The sequence below is a fragment of the Ursus americanus genome, chromosome 7 (genome assembly GCF_024610735.1).
Source record: "Ursus americanus isolate L20-20 chromosome 7, mUrsAme1.1.p, whole genome shotgun sequence".
In the NCBI taxonomy this organism is placed as follows: Eukaryota; Metazoa; Chordata; class Mammalia; order Carnivora; family Ursidae; genus Ursus; species Ursus americanus.
Window position 1 is genome coordinate 54808292 of NC_142133.1, and position 13847 is coordinate 54822138.

The 13847-nt window shown below is 42.4% G+C and overlaps 1 protein-coding gene across 8 annotated transcripts in view; it reads left to right on the forward strand.

Annotated features, from left to right (window-relative positions):
• The window catches only part of SLC8A1 (solute carrier family 8 member A1), a 368211-nt gene that overhangs the window by 339341 nt on the left and 15023 nt on the right, over positions 1-13847 (forward strand). For all 8 annotated transcript variants that reach the window (XM_087863708.1, XM_087863710.1, XM_087863712.1 and 5 more), the window contains one exon: positions 1233-1508. In XM_087863708.1, the coding sequence (XP_087719834.1) occupies positions 1233-1508 (276 nt within the window). The remainder of the gene's footprint in view (positions 1-1232; positions 1509-13847) is intronic.

Genomic DNA, 13847 nt, shown 5'->3' on the forward strand with positions numbered 1-13847 from the left:
TGGTTCCTTTAAATAGTAAGCTTGGTGCATTTCTTTATGCACTGATTGTGATGTAATTGGCAGACTTGGGTTATGTGTGTATATATTGTGTAATTAAGCAGTTATATAAAGCCAGTGGAAATTTGTGCATGCATTCAGTCATTCAGCAAGCCCTTAGCCAGCTTATCCCACATGCTGAAGATGGGACCAGACACTAGGGACACAAAAATGAACAAACTCTTGCCCTCGCTGGACTTGTGGTCAACCGGAGAAGTGAATGGCAGTCTAGAGAGAGATTGGTTTTCAAGTTGAGTTTGCTTCAGAATTAGCTGTGCCACTCGCCCTCCACCCCACCCCCAGGTCTCTGGTTACTGATTCTAGTGGGGCCAGGAATTTGCTTTTCTAACAGGTTCCCTGGTGATGCTGATACTGCTGGTCCAGGGACCACAGTTTGAGAACCACTGATCTAGTGTCACAAGTGTCAGGAGGCTATGGAAGCTCTGAGGAGGAATTTCCAGCCCTGGCTGGAGGGCAAGGGGGGCCATCAGAGGTTTAGCAAAGGAAGTGAGTCTTAAAGGATGAGTGGGGAAGGGGAGGGAGGGAGGGATGAGGACCTGCCAAACACATTTAGTTCTAAAGGACAAAAGTAGGAGAAAGTACTTATGGTTTGAAAAAAATGCAAATAATTCCTTTGGCTAGGATGAAGTTTGAAGTAATTGCAAGAGATGAAGCGGAAGAAATATGTAGGGCCCAGAGCTGTGATTGAGGGCCTTGAACTGTGCATTATTTAACCATGAATCCCCAGAGTCAGGTTTCCAGCCAAGCTGGAAGAAACTTGGTTAGAAGAACTCTAGTCATCATTATCTTTTGTCAAGAGGCTTCTTTCTGAGCCTGGCACAGGGCTTTCCAGTCTTTTGGAAGAAATCCTTTTCATTTCCCTGAAATGACAACTCCCACTGGAGGTGATAGGACAGTAGAAAGGGCGTGTTGATTGCATACACCAGGAGTGGGTGGTGGCTTAAGTTTTTGCCATTGACCCATCAACCACAGTGAGGGGGTATGTCGGTAGCTTAATTAATTGGTTAATTATGATTGACACTTAGAAAATCCTAAACTTCAATAACCTCCTGCTTCAATGACCTCCTGCTTACTCAGAGGGGAGGGATGACAAGGTCTAGGAAGGAGGGAGTTGGAGAGAGGAAGACCCCACTGAGCCCAGGTTGTGATGCTTTGTGCTTCGTTCCTCCCTCCAGGGGAAGACGACGATGATGACGAATGTGGGGAGGAGAAGCTGCCCTCCTGTTTCGATTACGTGATGCATTTTCTGACTGTGTTCTGGAAGGTCCTCTTCGCCTTCGTCCCCCCTACAGAATACTGGAATGGCTGGGCCTGTTTCATTGTCTCCATCCTCATGATCGGCATACTGACAGCTTTCATAGGAGACCTGGCTTCCCACTTCGGATGCACCATTGGCCTGAAAGATTCTGTGACTGCAGTCGTGTTCGTCGCGCTCGGAACTTCGGTACCAGGTAGAGAATACATTCATATACGATGTCCCCCAGATGTGGAAGCCCATTCGCCTTCTTGACCTTTTCTTTCTCACAATTTCAAGGACTGTGATAACAAACAGGCCTATGAAAGGCAAGAGCCCAGACATATAAATAATGTCACCGCCAGAAGACTGTCATGGCATTTTTCAAGTTTAGAAGGCTGGTCAGGATCATTATGGGGACAGGAAGGCATTCCCAGAGGGACTGCCTGGAGATTGGTTTGATGGCTAGATCGATAGATCAGCTTCCCATTACAGTGAGCACTTTCAAAAACACAAAACAAAATTACAGAATCATCTTCAAGCACAAAATTTGTCTTTTATATATTTACTAACGTTTGGATAGTTTCCACGAAACTGTAGTGGTTGAGTAACTGAGATAAATACTTACTGAAGACCTGATACAATATTCTCTTGATCCAAAAGTTAATGTGAGTAAATTAAAAAAAAAAAAAGTAGACATTGATCAGGACAGGGCAAAAGTAATCCCAGCCAAAGCAAATAGGCCAAGTACACATTTCATGGATGTCCTTTCATGCATTCCTTGTAAGCTAAATTTTTCTTCCAATCTACAACTGTAGCTCATTGTAATTGCCCAGACTTCAAAGAAATCATCCCCCAAAATGTGACCTTGACAGCAGTAATTTTCAAACTTTGGTGAGCATCAAAATTACCTGGGCACTTGCTTAAAAAATGCAAATCCCTGCAACCCACCATCCACCTGTGGGTAGATCTAGAGGAAGGGCCCAGACATGCGTGTTTTAAGCTCACAGGTGATCCTGGTGCACACCGGAGCCTACTGTAACCCAAGTCCTGGACCCAGGCCCCAGTACTAGTTGACATCTTGACAGATATACAGCTAACCCTGGCTTTTGGGTTTGACTCTGAAAACAAGTGCAGTTTAAATCATGTTATCTATCTCTTCACTGGAATTCACTAGTTGTTCTTCTCCACTCAGATATTTATCACTTCGGTGTCTCTGAGCCTTTCTTTGTTTGTAAAATAGGGATAATCATACTGAACTTGCAGAATCACGTTAAGGACTGGAGAAAACACCTATAAATTATGCATCTAGTAAAGCATTTGAAGCATAGAAGGAATTTGATTAAGACAATAACTTTTGTTATTATTTATGAATAGGTGACGATGATCTGACCAGTATAGATTTGGATACTTCATCCTTGAGTAACCAGAAATAAACTGTCCAGATAGTGGTGAGCCATTGCCCATGGTATAATCCAACTGGTCGACCATGTGGGAGTCCTGGTCAAGGGGCCCGATGGGGTTCTGGTGTAAGTGAGTTAATGGAGGACTCAGGGGATTTAGGGGGTCCTTGTGTAACTGTCTCAGTGAGTCGAACCATGCAAAGTCTTCCAGTTGACTGCTGATCTCAGAGGAGATCAGATTCCCTCTCAACACCAGCTGTTTCTAGCAGTTCCAATTTTGGTCTTTATTTTTATTTTTTTTCCCGAAAATAACCAGAAATTTAGCAAGCAGGAGGAAAACCTTAAAATATTCATTTTGTGAGTTGTTTTGTTTGGAGAACATATATACCAAAAGGAGCTAAACATAACGGTTACCCATCGCTCTATCTCAGGTTACTCTAGGAATATGTGTTGGGGTCTACTCTCCCTAAGGCTTAAATCTCTGTATCGAATGGTGCCCAAGTTAGCGCACGCTTCTGGCCCTGGGTTTAACCCTTGAGGAGAATATGTGCAAATTATGAAAATGAAAGCAAAATTACGTCTCTCATCAGAGTTACTCAAAATCAACCTACCTCTCTGGAAAGTCAGCAGTTGGTCCTACCAAATGCATCTCTTGTTTTCCAAATGATCAAAAAAAGGCTTTTACTACATCAAATCCCTGTTTCTAAAAATATACATTTTAAATTTCCCTGCTCCTCATCTCAATACCTCAAAACTGGCTCCTTTTCCTATATACTAGTCTTCCAAAGTAGCTCTGTGCATCTTTTATATTAAACTCTCTTGAAAACTGGCGGCCCTACTGCATCGTTAATTTTTTTTTCTGTAACATGAAATGTGGATTACACTAAACCTTAGTGTTTGGAGGAATCATTTGTTCTGCCACTTAAAACCGGCTCAGGACCCAGGTAGGAGCATCAAGAGGTAAGAAAGGCTGTTGGGGAGAATACAACAGAATCATTAGCTGTCAAAACGGTTTCCCTGCCCTGCCATAAATTCTTCCCATCAGAAAACAGATTTCTTTGCTCTGTTATCAGGAGAATTCCTGTAATTTGCTGCAATATGAGCTGTGTGGCAGGTTCCCCACACAATATATTCACGATATATTCACAATATATTCATAATCTTATTTCTATACACAGACATGCCCCCCAAAAAGCTGTGCAAATCGAACAAGATGCTGAACAAACATATTTCTGACTTTATTCTTGAACCCTGATGATTCAGAGCAGTGCTTTAGTATATCTCCTGACTCCTCAAAAAAAAAAAAAAAAGCTATTATTCCCGGATGACAAAGCCCAGTTGCTACAGGTAGAATAAAAGGGACGAATTCTTTTCACTCGAAGCTCACCACTAATGGGCATTGGTCCCGAGGCCCGGCTTTTTCTCTAGGCCGATGTCTTGACCCTTTTCCTCAAGTAGAAGGGCTCCAAGCTGGAGTTTGACGTACTGCCACCTCTTTGTAGGCGAGACCCTTGGATTCTCAGCTTGTGATGGCCCTAAGGCAGGACTGAATGTTTAAAATATCTCATTTAAAGCGTTTGGGTTTTTTTTTTTTTTTTATAATATGCAAAATCTATGGCGGAAAAGAGCTTATGCCTTTCCAGGTGAGACAGAGCTTCCTCACGCCACTGGTAGTCAGGTGCTCTCAATAATCTACTGGAGGAGGAGGACTCCTGAGGGTCATGGGGAATGAAGGGGCTCAAGCTTAGGTATGCCTAGAAGACCTTAAAGACTCGCACTTGTTAAGAGAACAAGAGTCTTCTTTTCCTGAATCACCCTCTGCAGAGCTCCTTGTCTAGAGAAGAGGGGTTTCCTGCATAGTCTCCTTCCACCTCTAAATGTTGGAGTAAGCAGAGCCTGGTCTCCAGCTCTCTTCTCTTCCCTGTCTGGGCTCACTCCCCGGCCCATCATATCTGCCTCCATGGCTTAAATACCACCAACACGCCAGTGATTACCAAATGTATATCCCCAACCTCAACTTTCCCGAGTTCTAGATTTACATGCCAACTTCCCTCCCAGTATTGATGCTGGATGTGTAAGGTGGGGCTCCAAACCACCATGTCCAAAGTAGAACTGCTTATTTCCACTGCCCAACGGCCTTATCTTTCAACCAAACCTATTCCTTCCAGATCTTACCTTTTGTCAGGAAAACAGTATCATCATCTAGCCAGTGTCCTTGATGCCTTTTCCCTCATCCCCACAGTCAAGCCATTCATAACATCTGCAGATCTTACCCCTACAGTGCTTCTTCACGGGACCCACTTAGCTCTCTCTCTACCACCAAGTCCAGGTAGGCTGTTCTTTCGGACTCCTGCAAGGGCCTGCTGTCTGTCTCCATGCTTCTGCTAAGGAGTGTTTTAAGACGTAAATCAGAACACATTTCTGCCTACAATCTTCCAAGGGCTCCCTACTTAGGATAAACTTCAGAAGTATCCCCCTGGCTTACAAAGACCTATGGGATTTGGCCCCTCCCCACCTTTCCATTCTCTTTGACCCTTGCCCACTGCTCTTCAGCCCCACTGGCCTGTTTACTGTCCTCCATGCCCCAAGTTCACTCCTTTCTCAAGGTTGCACTAGTTGTCTAAAATGGTCTTCCCCTTCACTTACACGAGACTGGTTCTTCAAGTAGATCTCACCTCAAATGTCACTTCATCAAAGAGCCCTTTCCTAACCACCAACATGAAGTAGATCACCCTATTTTCAGTAGAGTCTTTATTACTCTCTGGACATTTTGGTTTGCTTTTGAATGTTATTGTCTACCTTTTCCCAGTAAGGTTCATGAGAGCAGAAACCCTGCCCTTTCACTCTCTCATATCTTTGGCTCCTAAAATGATGCCTAGCTAATACATAAGTAATGCAATTGAATCGGCCCATGTGTTTGCGTGTGTGTGTAGACGTGCTGTGTCTATAAATTAATGTACAAATCAGTCATTTACACATTAGTATGAGTTACTTAAATCAGATGGCTTTCTTAACACCTTCTAGAGACAGCAAAGAATTAAAGTTATGATTGAGGGAAATGAACAGTAGATACTTTTATAGTGTGGCTTATTCTTGAGGAATATATGTGGGTAGGTTATTGTGGCAAGAAGGGCAAGCATAACTTCAGAGCACTGAGTCTCCTCTTTCACAACTTGGCTATGATGGAAAGTGAGATGAAGAGAGAGATATGTTGTCTCTTTTTCATTCTTTTCTCTGCTATCATCCCTGCTTTTAAGATCCAAAACTCAGGCCAATGTTTTTAAAACTTTAGATATATTCTGTGTTGTGTTAAATAGGCATTTTGCAGTAGCCTGGCTTGAGTTCTTAACTATGTTGTATCAGATTGTTTCTATAGAAAACAGGCTCAAAATTCAAGAGAAATTAATGCAAGAAGTTTGGAATCCAGCCATTTTTGTATTAGGCACTACCTGTTATCACACACTCTTTTAGCTTACAATTATTTACTTGGATATAACTGGGTATATTGGGTCAAGACATTCCAGCTGCTATATCACATTTGAAACAAGGATTTTCCTTTCATCTGTTGCTCCTACTGGAGTCAAGTAGAAGCAAGCATTCTTCCTTAATTACAGAGAAAACTCTTAGATGTTAATGAGTTGGGAATATTTTTACCTCACTCAGTTCTGCCTTGGTCTTTCTCCATACATCTTGATTGAGGCTTGTGCCAGAATCTCGCCTGCTACCCTGTAACGTCCCATTATGAGTTGTTTACTGCTGGGACCACAACATTTTAAAAATTGGGTATCCTAGGACTGTTTCTTAGCCTCTGGCATTGTTAGATTTCCTGTTAATTTCCAGGGTTTTAGATATCCTTTGAGCTTTGTCAAGTAGGAATTATTTCACTAGAAATTTTAAGTCATGAAGGGAAAGAAAATAGATGATTTGAGGCATTTTTTCCCATTTTGTATATAGAACCTTTGTTAAAAATAAAACCTTATTTTAGAGAAAATGTGTGCTATTTTTAAGTTACTTTACTTCCAGATTTCTAACTGTCATAGGAAGAATTTGACAAAAAACCGGTTATCCTAGCAGTTCACTATGTTCTCTTAGCATGGTGTCAATGACTGTGCACCGAGGGCTATAGCGAGGAGAACATTAGAACTGAATCCAGGAAAGCTGGACTTGCCACCATTACTCATGGTGTGAGTAGGATCAATATTTTGACTCAGCCTTGGTCTTCTTGCCTGTAAAACAGGCATGATAACACATGGCAATTTAAGCAGAATTGATGAGAGGATTAAGTACGATGGACCTCAGAGCAGCTTGTCGACTGAAAATTGGTATAAATCCAGGAAATAGGGGCGCCTGGGTGGCACAGCGGTTAAGCGTCTGCCTTCGGCTCAGGGCGTGATCCTGGCGTTATGGGATCGAGCCCCACATCGGGCTCTTCCACTATGAGCCTGCTTCTTCCTCTCCCACTTCCCCTGCTTGTGTTCCCTCTCTCGCTGGCTGTCTCTATCTCTGTCGAATAAATAAATAAAAATTTTTTTTAAAAATCCAGGAAATAATTATCATTGTCTACACTGATAGCAACTCTCAAAGTGTTGAAAGGAATAGAAACTATCAGAAAATGAAAATGAATGGGAAAAGTTTAATGAGCAGAGGTAGAAATTTTAAAATACTTAGCACATCGCTCCACTGTGTGCTAGGCATGCACACTGTATTTACATTACCTATTATCTTATTTAGGTTATATCATTAAGTGATAGGAAGTGATTTTTGTCTCCTCTGAGGTTTATTTTTTTGTCCCTTAGACCCTTCTCCTAAAAATGAGGGGTTTTTTACCTCTTCGACATTGTGCTAGAAAACATTTGTTTTTGCAGAAAAAAAAATTCACTGTGGATCGTTAACATGTATTAGTTTTTAGTTTCCTGACCTCTAATAACTCTAAAATTTACATTACTCTATAGTATACTTGGGTAATAGGACATTGCAATTTATTGTATCTTGCTGTTTTATTTCCCAGTGGATCCTAAAGTAACTGGTATGGTTGCACAGGTTGTATACTGCAATCTCAAAGGATCACCATAATCTCAATGATACCCCTGGAGATATATGGGATACCATAGCCCATGGATGTATATAGTGGCAGCCCTGTCTAAAAGGCACTTTATTGCATAAAGAGAATGAGCACCAATGTCCTCAGTCACATGAGGAAGTTAAGGCTCACAGAGAATGAATTATTTGCTCATATTCAGTTCAAGTTTAAATCAATGATAAATTGTGTCTCTATTATAATCTGTGCCCAACCACTCTGTCTTTCCACCTTAGATTCATTTTTAAAGTTAAGCATTCCATACATTCTTTCCCACATACCTTATAATTTGGGGGAAATTACTCTCTGTTTCAATTTAGTATTTCCCACTTTCAAATCATGCAGCAGAATTATATTCAGGCTCTTTGAGATCAAGCACTATCATTATTCCCTTTGGCATGGAAAACACCTAGTACAGTACATGCTTCAAAAAATTTCAAGAATGATAAAGGCCTATTTCTATACCCATAAATACTTAGCATTTCCTACATGTAAAAACTTAAACACTAAGACCACTGGAAATGCTTTTAAACATAGCTGGCAAAAAAAACCAAAAAAGCCAAGATAATCCTCATCAGCACAGCCATGTGTTGCTAGTGGAAGAGACCACAAAAGGAGGTTTGGTCATTCTGTGCCAAGACCAGAGATTCCTGTGATACACGGCCGGCCAGGCACTGGGGTCAGTGGGACCCAAGAAGGACATATTTGGGATGTTCTCCAAGCAGTCATGTTCTACAAAGACCGACAACTCTGGAAATCAAGGCAGGTCTTCTAAGTCTCTGAGCAGAAGTAGGAGCCTGGGAGTAGGACCGCTGGAGGTGACTGTCCACGGCATCCATCAGTACACATACTCAGCCTACCCCGACTCAACAACAGAGATGGGGTCAGAAGGAAACACAGCACCCCACGCAAATCAGATACACTTCTCAGGGGAAATTGTATCCAGCCATTCTGAAATCCCATAGCCATCTGATCTACCCTGGAGAACAACAAGGAATCCGACCCATGCAATCATTTCCTCTCCCTCCATCCTACTTGAGACAGATTTAGTGTTCTCATTTCTGGGCTCACAGATGAACTGGTTAACTCTCTCAATATCAGAAAAATTATGCAAAATCTTCTTAGTGCAGTGTTAATGGATACCCACAAGGAGGTATAAAAGAACGTGAGCTATAGAGTCAGATAGACATGAGTTCAAACCCACCCCCACCACTTACAAGACGTATGACACCCCTAGAGGCAAATTGCTTAACTCCTGTCATCCTTAGTTCCTTAACCTGAATAACAGGGACGTGAAAATCTGTCTCAGAGTCGTAGTGAGGATGACATGAAAGCACCCTTATCCAGGACCCAGCACAGGGCCTAGCATATGATTGCTGCTCAAAAAACGTTAGATCTCTTTTCTACTTCGATGGACTGATAAATGGGATTAGGCCCGCCAGTATTTAGCTCAGCTGTTTCACAGCAAGCGAAAATAGCAAACCAAGTGAATTCTCAGCCCATCTTCATTACGGTCCTATGTTAGGAATTCTGGGGAGGTGGACATTCCCAATTGTGTTCCTGTTTCCTGCAATTTTACTCTCTCTGAGCTTAATCCTCTGAACATTGGCATTTCCACTCAGCCACAGGTTGAAGAGGAAGTGCCGTAGCTACAGTCTGTACACATATTTAATTGGATGATTAACATTTCACATCAGCTTAAATGGGAATGAAAACAGAATTGCTTTACTCTGCACCGTGATTTCCCCATGGCTTTAACGTCGGTTCCCCCAAGAGGATCCTAAAGGGCAGGTATATTTCGTTTGCAGATACCCTAATAAGCAGTCAGTTTCTTTGCCAGCAAGAAAGGTCAGCACTACTGGAAATAGGCTCTCCGATCGTGGTCAGGCCAAGAGGCAGAGCCACCCAGGAACACAGCCAGAGTGCAGCACCAGGCAGCCCTAATCCCTCAGAGGGCTTCCCCTAGGACCTTATCTCAACCTTATGCCAGGGACCTGATAGCTGGAGGTAAGACACTGTGTTTCAGCACACTTTCTTATAAATAGGTGATATCACAGGAGTTGAAAACAGCTTACAAAAGCAAATATAAGGACACAGCAACACAAAGGAAGGCTGGATACCAGACTTCACAAGATTTGCTCCATAAATGGCATAAGAACTGCCTGTTATCAGAAACTAGAAACAACACCAGGGAATAGACTACATGCAACAGACCCAAAGCATCTTGTAAAAACCTGGGAAAGACCCATTCCAAAACTTTTTGCATCCTTTATTCTTAGGGCCCAAAAGAAGAATTTGTATTCAATACTTTTAAGTTTTTTTGTTGGCAGTTACAATCCTTGATTTGTCTCCTGGGGCAGCAGGCATGGAGCACAAGTCTGGAGGGGGACCAAGATGCTCACCATGAAGTCCCCTAGCAGGAGGTGGTCCAGGCAGCTGAGAATTCAGCATGAGTCATGCCCAGTCTGAAGCCCCGCGGTCTTCTGATTAGTGTCCCAATCCCACACCAGCCACCTTCACTCAGTCCCACAAAATCACAGTGCAAAAGAAGGGAAGCTAAAAATATTTCATCTTGGTCTTACCTGGGCCTTCTTACAGAGTCTAGGTCAGCCAAAGCAAGGACATTGGCAGAAATATCCCCCTGTTCAGGGGTATGTGTGATATGTGTGTGTGTGTGTGTGTGTGTGTGTGTGTGTGTGTGTGTTCAGAGAGCTGGTGTTATGAATGTGCACCGTGAATGAATGTAAATTTCCTCTCAAGGTGTATTCCAAAGGGAGCAAACATCAAGTGCCCTGAAGGCCTTAGGCCTGTTTGCTCCAAGGGGACTAACGAGAGCACGGGTCTCTTACAAGTGACTTGTAAATAATATTGAGGTGGTAACTTTCATTTTCCCTTCTCCCATTTGAAAATAAGATAATGAAAATGAAAAATTTCAAGAACCACTCTTTCACATTTCTTTTCTTTCAAATTCAGGCCTTGGGCTGCATTTTTTAACAACTTTGTTGAGACATACCAGAAACGTCACTCACTGAGGGATGCGATTCAGTGATTCTCTCAGCAAAGCTACAATGCCCTGCAACACTACCCTAATCCAGTTTTAGACCATTTCATCACCCCAGTAAGATCCCTCTTGCCTACTGACAGGTAATCCCCACTTCTGCCTCCTGACCAACGCAACCACTAACGTAACTTCCTGACCCACAGACTGCCTTTTTTCAACATTTTACAAAGACCAATTTTAATATAAAAAAGTCATGGATTCTCTACAGGATAGTAATTATATTTTAGTAATGCAAAATGTAGGAATTCACCTCAGGTTCTGTAAGATTTTAAAACAATTTTTGTTTTGTCCATCACAAAATCTCTATAGCCATTTGCAAACTACAAGTGTGAGGTATTTTTGGTCTTCATTGCTTTGTGATATGGATTTGTGCCCCCTTTAAAGCAACCTCACCATCCTCCCCCCAACGGTAATCTTGGCTCATATATTCAAAATCGCTGGGGCAAAATATCACACCATGGTATTTAGAATTGGCACTATGAATCTTGGGTAACACCCTGTTTAATGATCTATAGAGCCTAAATATCTTCGGCCCAGTCAGTCAGGTAATTATAACACAATGCTAAGGAGGGAACTCTCATGAGTTCAGCTTCTTACTCTTATCCCTGGCCCCAGCATGTCACCCTGTAGACACGGGTCATTGGCCCCTGGATCCATTAGGAAGAGAGTAGAGACCAGGGCCTTGAACAGAGGCCATGTGCCCTGTCCCGCTCCTCACAGGATGACATATTATTACTAAATTCAAAAGAAAAAAAAAGCGTGCTACAAAAAAGCAGAGCTTAATTGCCATGTCATGGGCACTGCATAAGCAACACATTTAAGGACCCTTGGTATTTTTAGAAAAGAAGGCAAACAAAATGGTAACTCAATTTAAAAAGCAAATCTTGCATGTGACTGTAAAAGCATTTTAATATCCGTTGGGGATAGTGCGTACTACAGACATGAAATCATGGTACTTAGCATTTATGCTCAAAGCCAGCTGGAATGCCATCAATGTTCCTCAGCACACAGACCTCACATCCTGCCTCTTCCCAAGAATGAAACATAAACTATGTATTATTAGTTGGTATTCTGCTTCATTCCAGAAAGGGATTTAAACCCATAAAACGCCTTACGTTCCTCGGCCACCTTTCCTGCCTGGCACATGACCCAGAAATGCCAAATCTATTGGTGACCATATCTGATAACCTTTGTTTAGCTCAGCACGTATAAATCCTGTATTTTGTGCTCAGGAGAAAATAGCTTACTTTGGTTCTATTATTTACAATCAGGAAATGATGTGTTGTGTTTGTTTTCTTTCTCCCTCTCCCCGCCCTCTGGAGCCCGGGGGGCTTTTTGACACGGTTCTCCATAAATTATAAACTATTATTAGGTTATCCTTATAAAAAATCGTGGGTTGAGACAACAAGCAAGACTTGCTGTAGTCCCGAACTGCAAAGATCCCCACTGGGGTCTACAAACGGACCCCGCAGAGGACTAATTATACCTTTCCATTCCTGCATTACAGTTGTAAAACAACCAATAACCTCAAATGTGCAAAAGGATCATGAAAATGTCCTTCTCTGAAGGACTCTATGTGTCACGAATCTTCACAAGGCTGAAACATGGCAAGCCGAAACCCCGAAACTAACCCAGCCGTCAACCTACGGGACCGCAGGTCAGGCTGCTCAGAGACGGGTCAACACTCAGGGTGAGGCTGCATAAGAAGTGGCTCGGGTGCTGCCTGTCCTTTCTCCTGTGCTTCTAGAGTTTCACTTTTAGGGAGACAAGGGTCAAACCACCCAGAAGAACCTGACATTGATAACTTCAGTATCAAGTCTTCTTGTCCTGAGAACGTGGATTAAGCCCTTTCTTCCACAACTTCTACACCTGCCTTGAGTCCACAGGGGGATATGAGTGAAAAGTAATCTTCAAAATAAAAAGCTATGTTCTGACAGATGACGCCAGGAGCTAGGATACGCAAGCTGAGTGAGACAATGTGGCATTCTTATCATCAACCATTCAAGTGGTCTTCTCTCTACACTAGTCATCAGGCATTAAAAAGGAGATTGATACCACTTTTAAACATTAAATCAAATGAAGCAGTAGGATACAGGGGCACAGTGTAGGATCCAGAACCATTCTGCACTCAGTTTCATTGATTCTACAAATATTTAGTGAGTACCCACCAAGTAGCAGGCCCTGTGGGACGCAGTAGAGATAGAGGGATAAACAAGACAGATGTTATGTTGAATCCCACAAAGTTCGTCCTGCAGTGGAAGAAAACGGATACTTCACAAAAATAGGATAAATGTTCGGATAGCAATGAGGATGCATACTGTTGAGAAGAAAATAAAGCAGGATCATGGAATCCTGGCATCAAGAGCTCATATGTTCTACACACAATGGAGGAGGATGTTAATAGGGTGGTGTGACTCCTTATACCATGAATCTTCAGCAAATTACTTACTCACTCAAACCTCTAGTTATCCCCCTGCAAATTCATCCAGGAAGTTCTAATCTTAGAAATTATGAAAAGGTGTTACTTTCTCCTATTTACTTTTAATACTTTTGCCTCTTCTTTTAAATAACCCCTTTGAGTTATTTGGTGGTTTACTTCTCTCTCTGGGCAGCTGCAACTCTCTTCTCACCCCCTACCACATCTGTTCTTATGGGAGATACCCAAGTGCCCTGGGTTTTTCTCCCCAATGCTTCTTCCCCTCCCCATGGAAATGTCTTATTACTTCGGAATATCCAACGAATGATCCATATAAAGGCATCAGTGGTTCATGATGATTTCCTAAGGGCAGAGCGTTTGCATTTAACACAAATAGTGTCTCAAAGGGAACCACATTTGCATAGCTTCGTTGTTTAAAAAGTACATTTGGATAAGTTATCTCTTCGATATCCACAGCAGCCCTAGAAGTTAGGCAGTCAGATGTGCTATCCGGTTCAGAGCATGGGATAAGAGCTGGCAAGAGCGGGATTTGATGAAGGATCCTGGAAACAAGCCTGCAGCATGAGGCCCTGGGCACC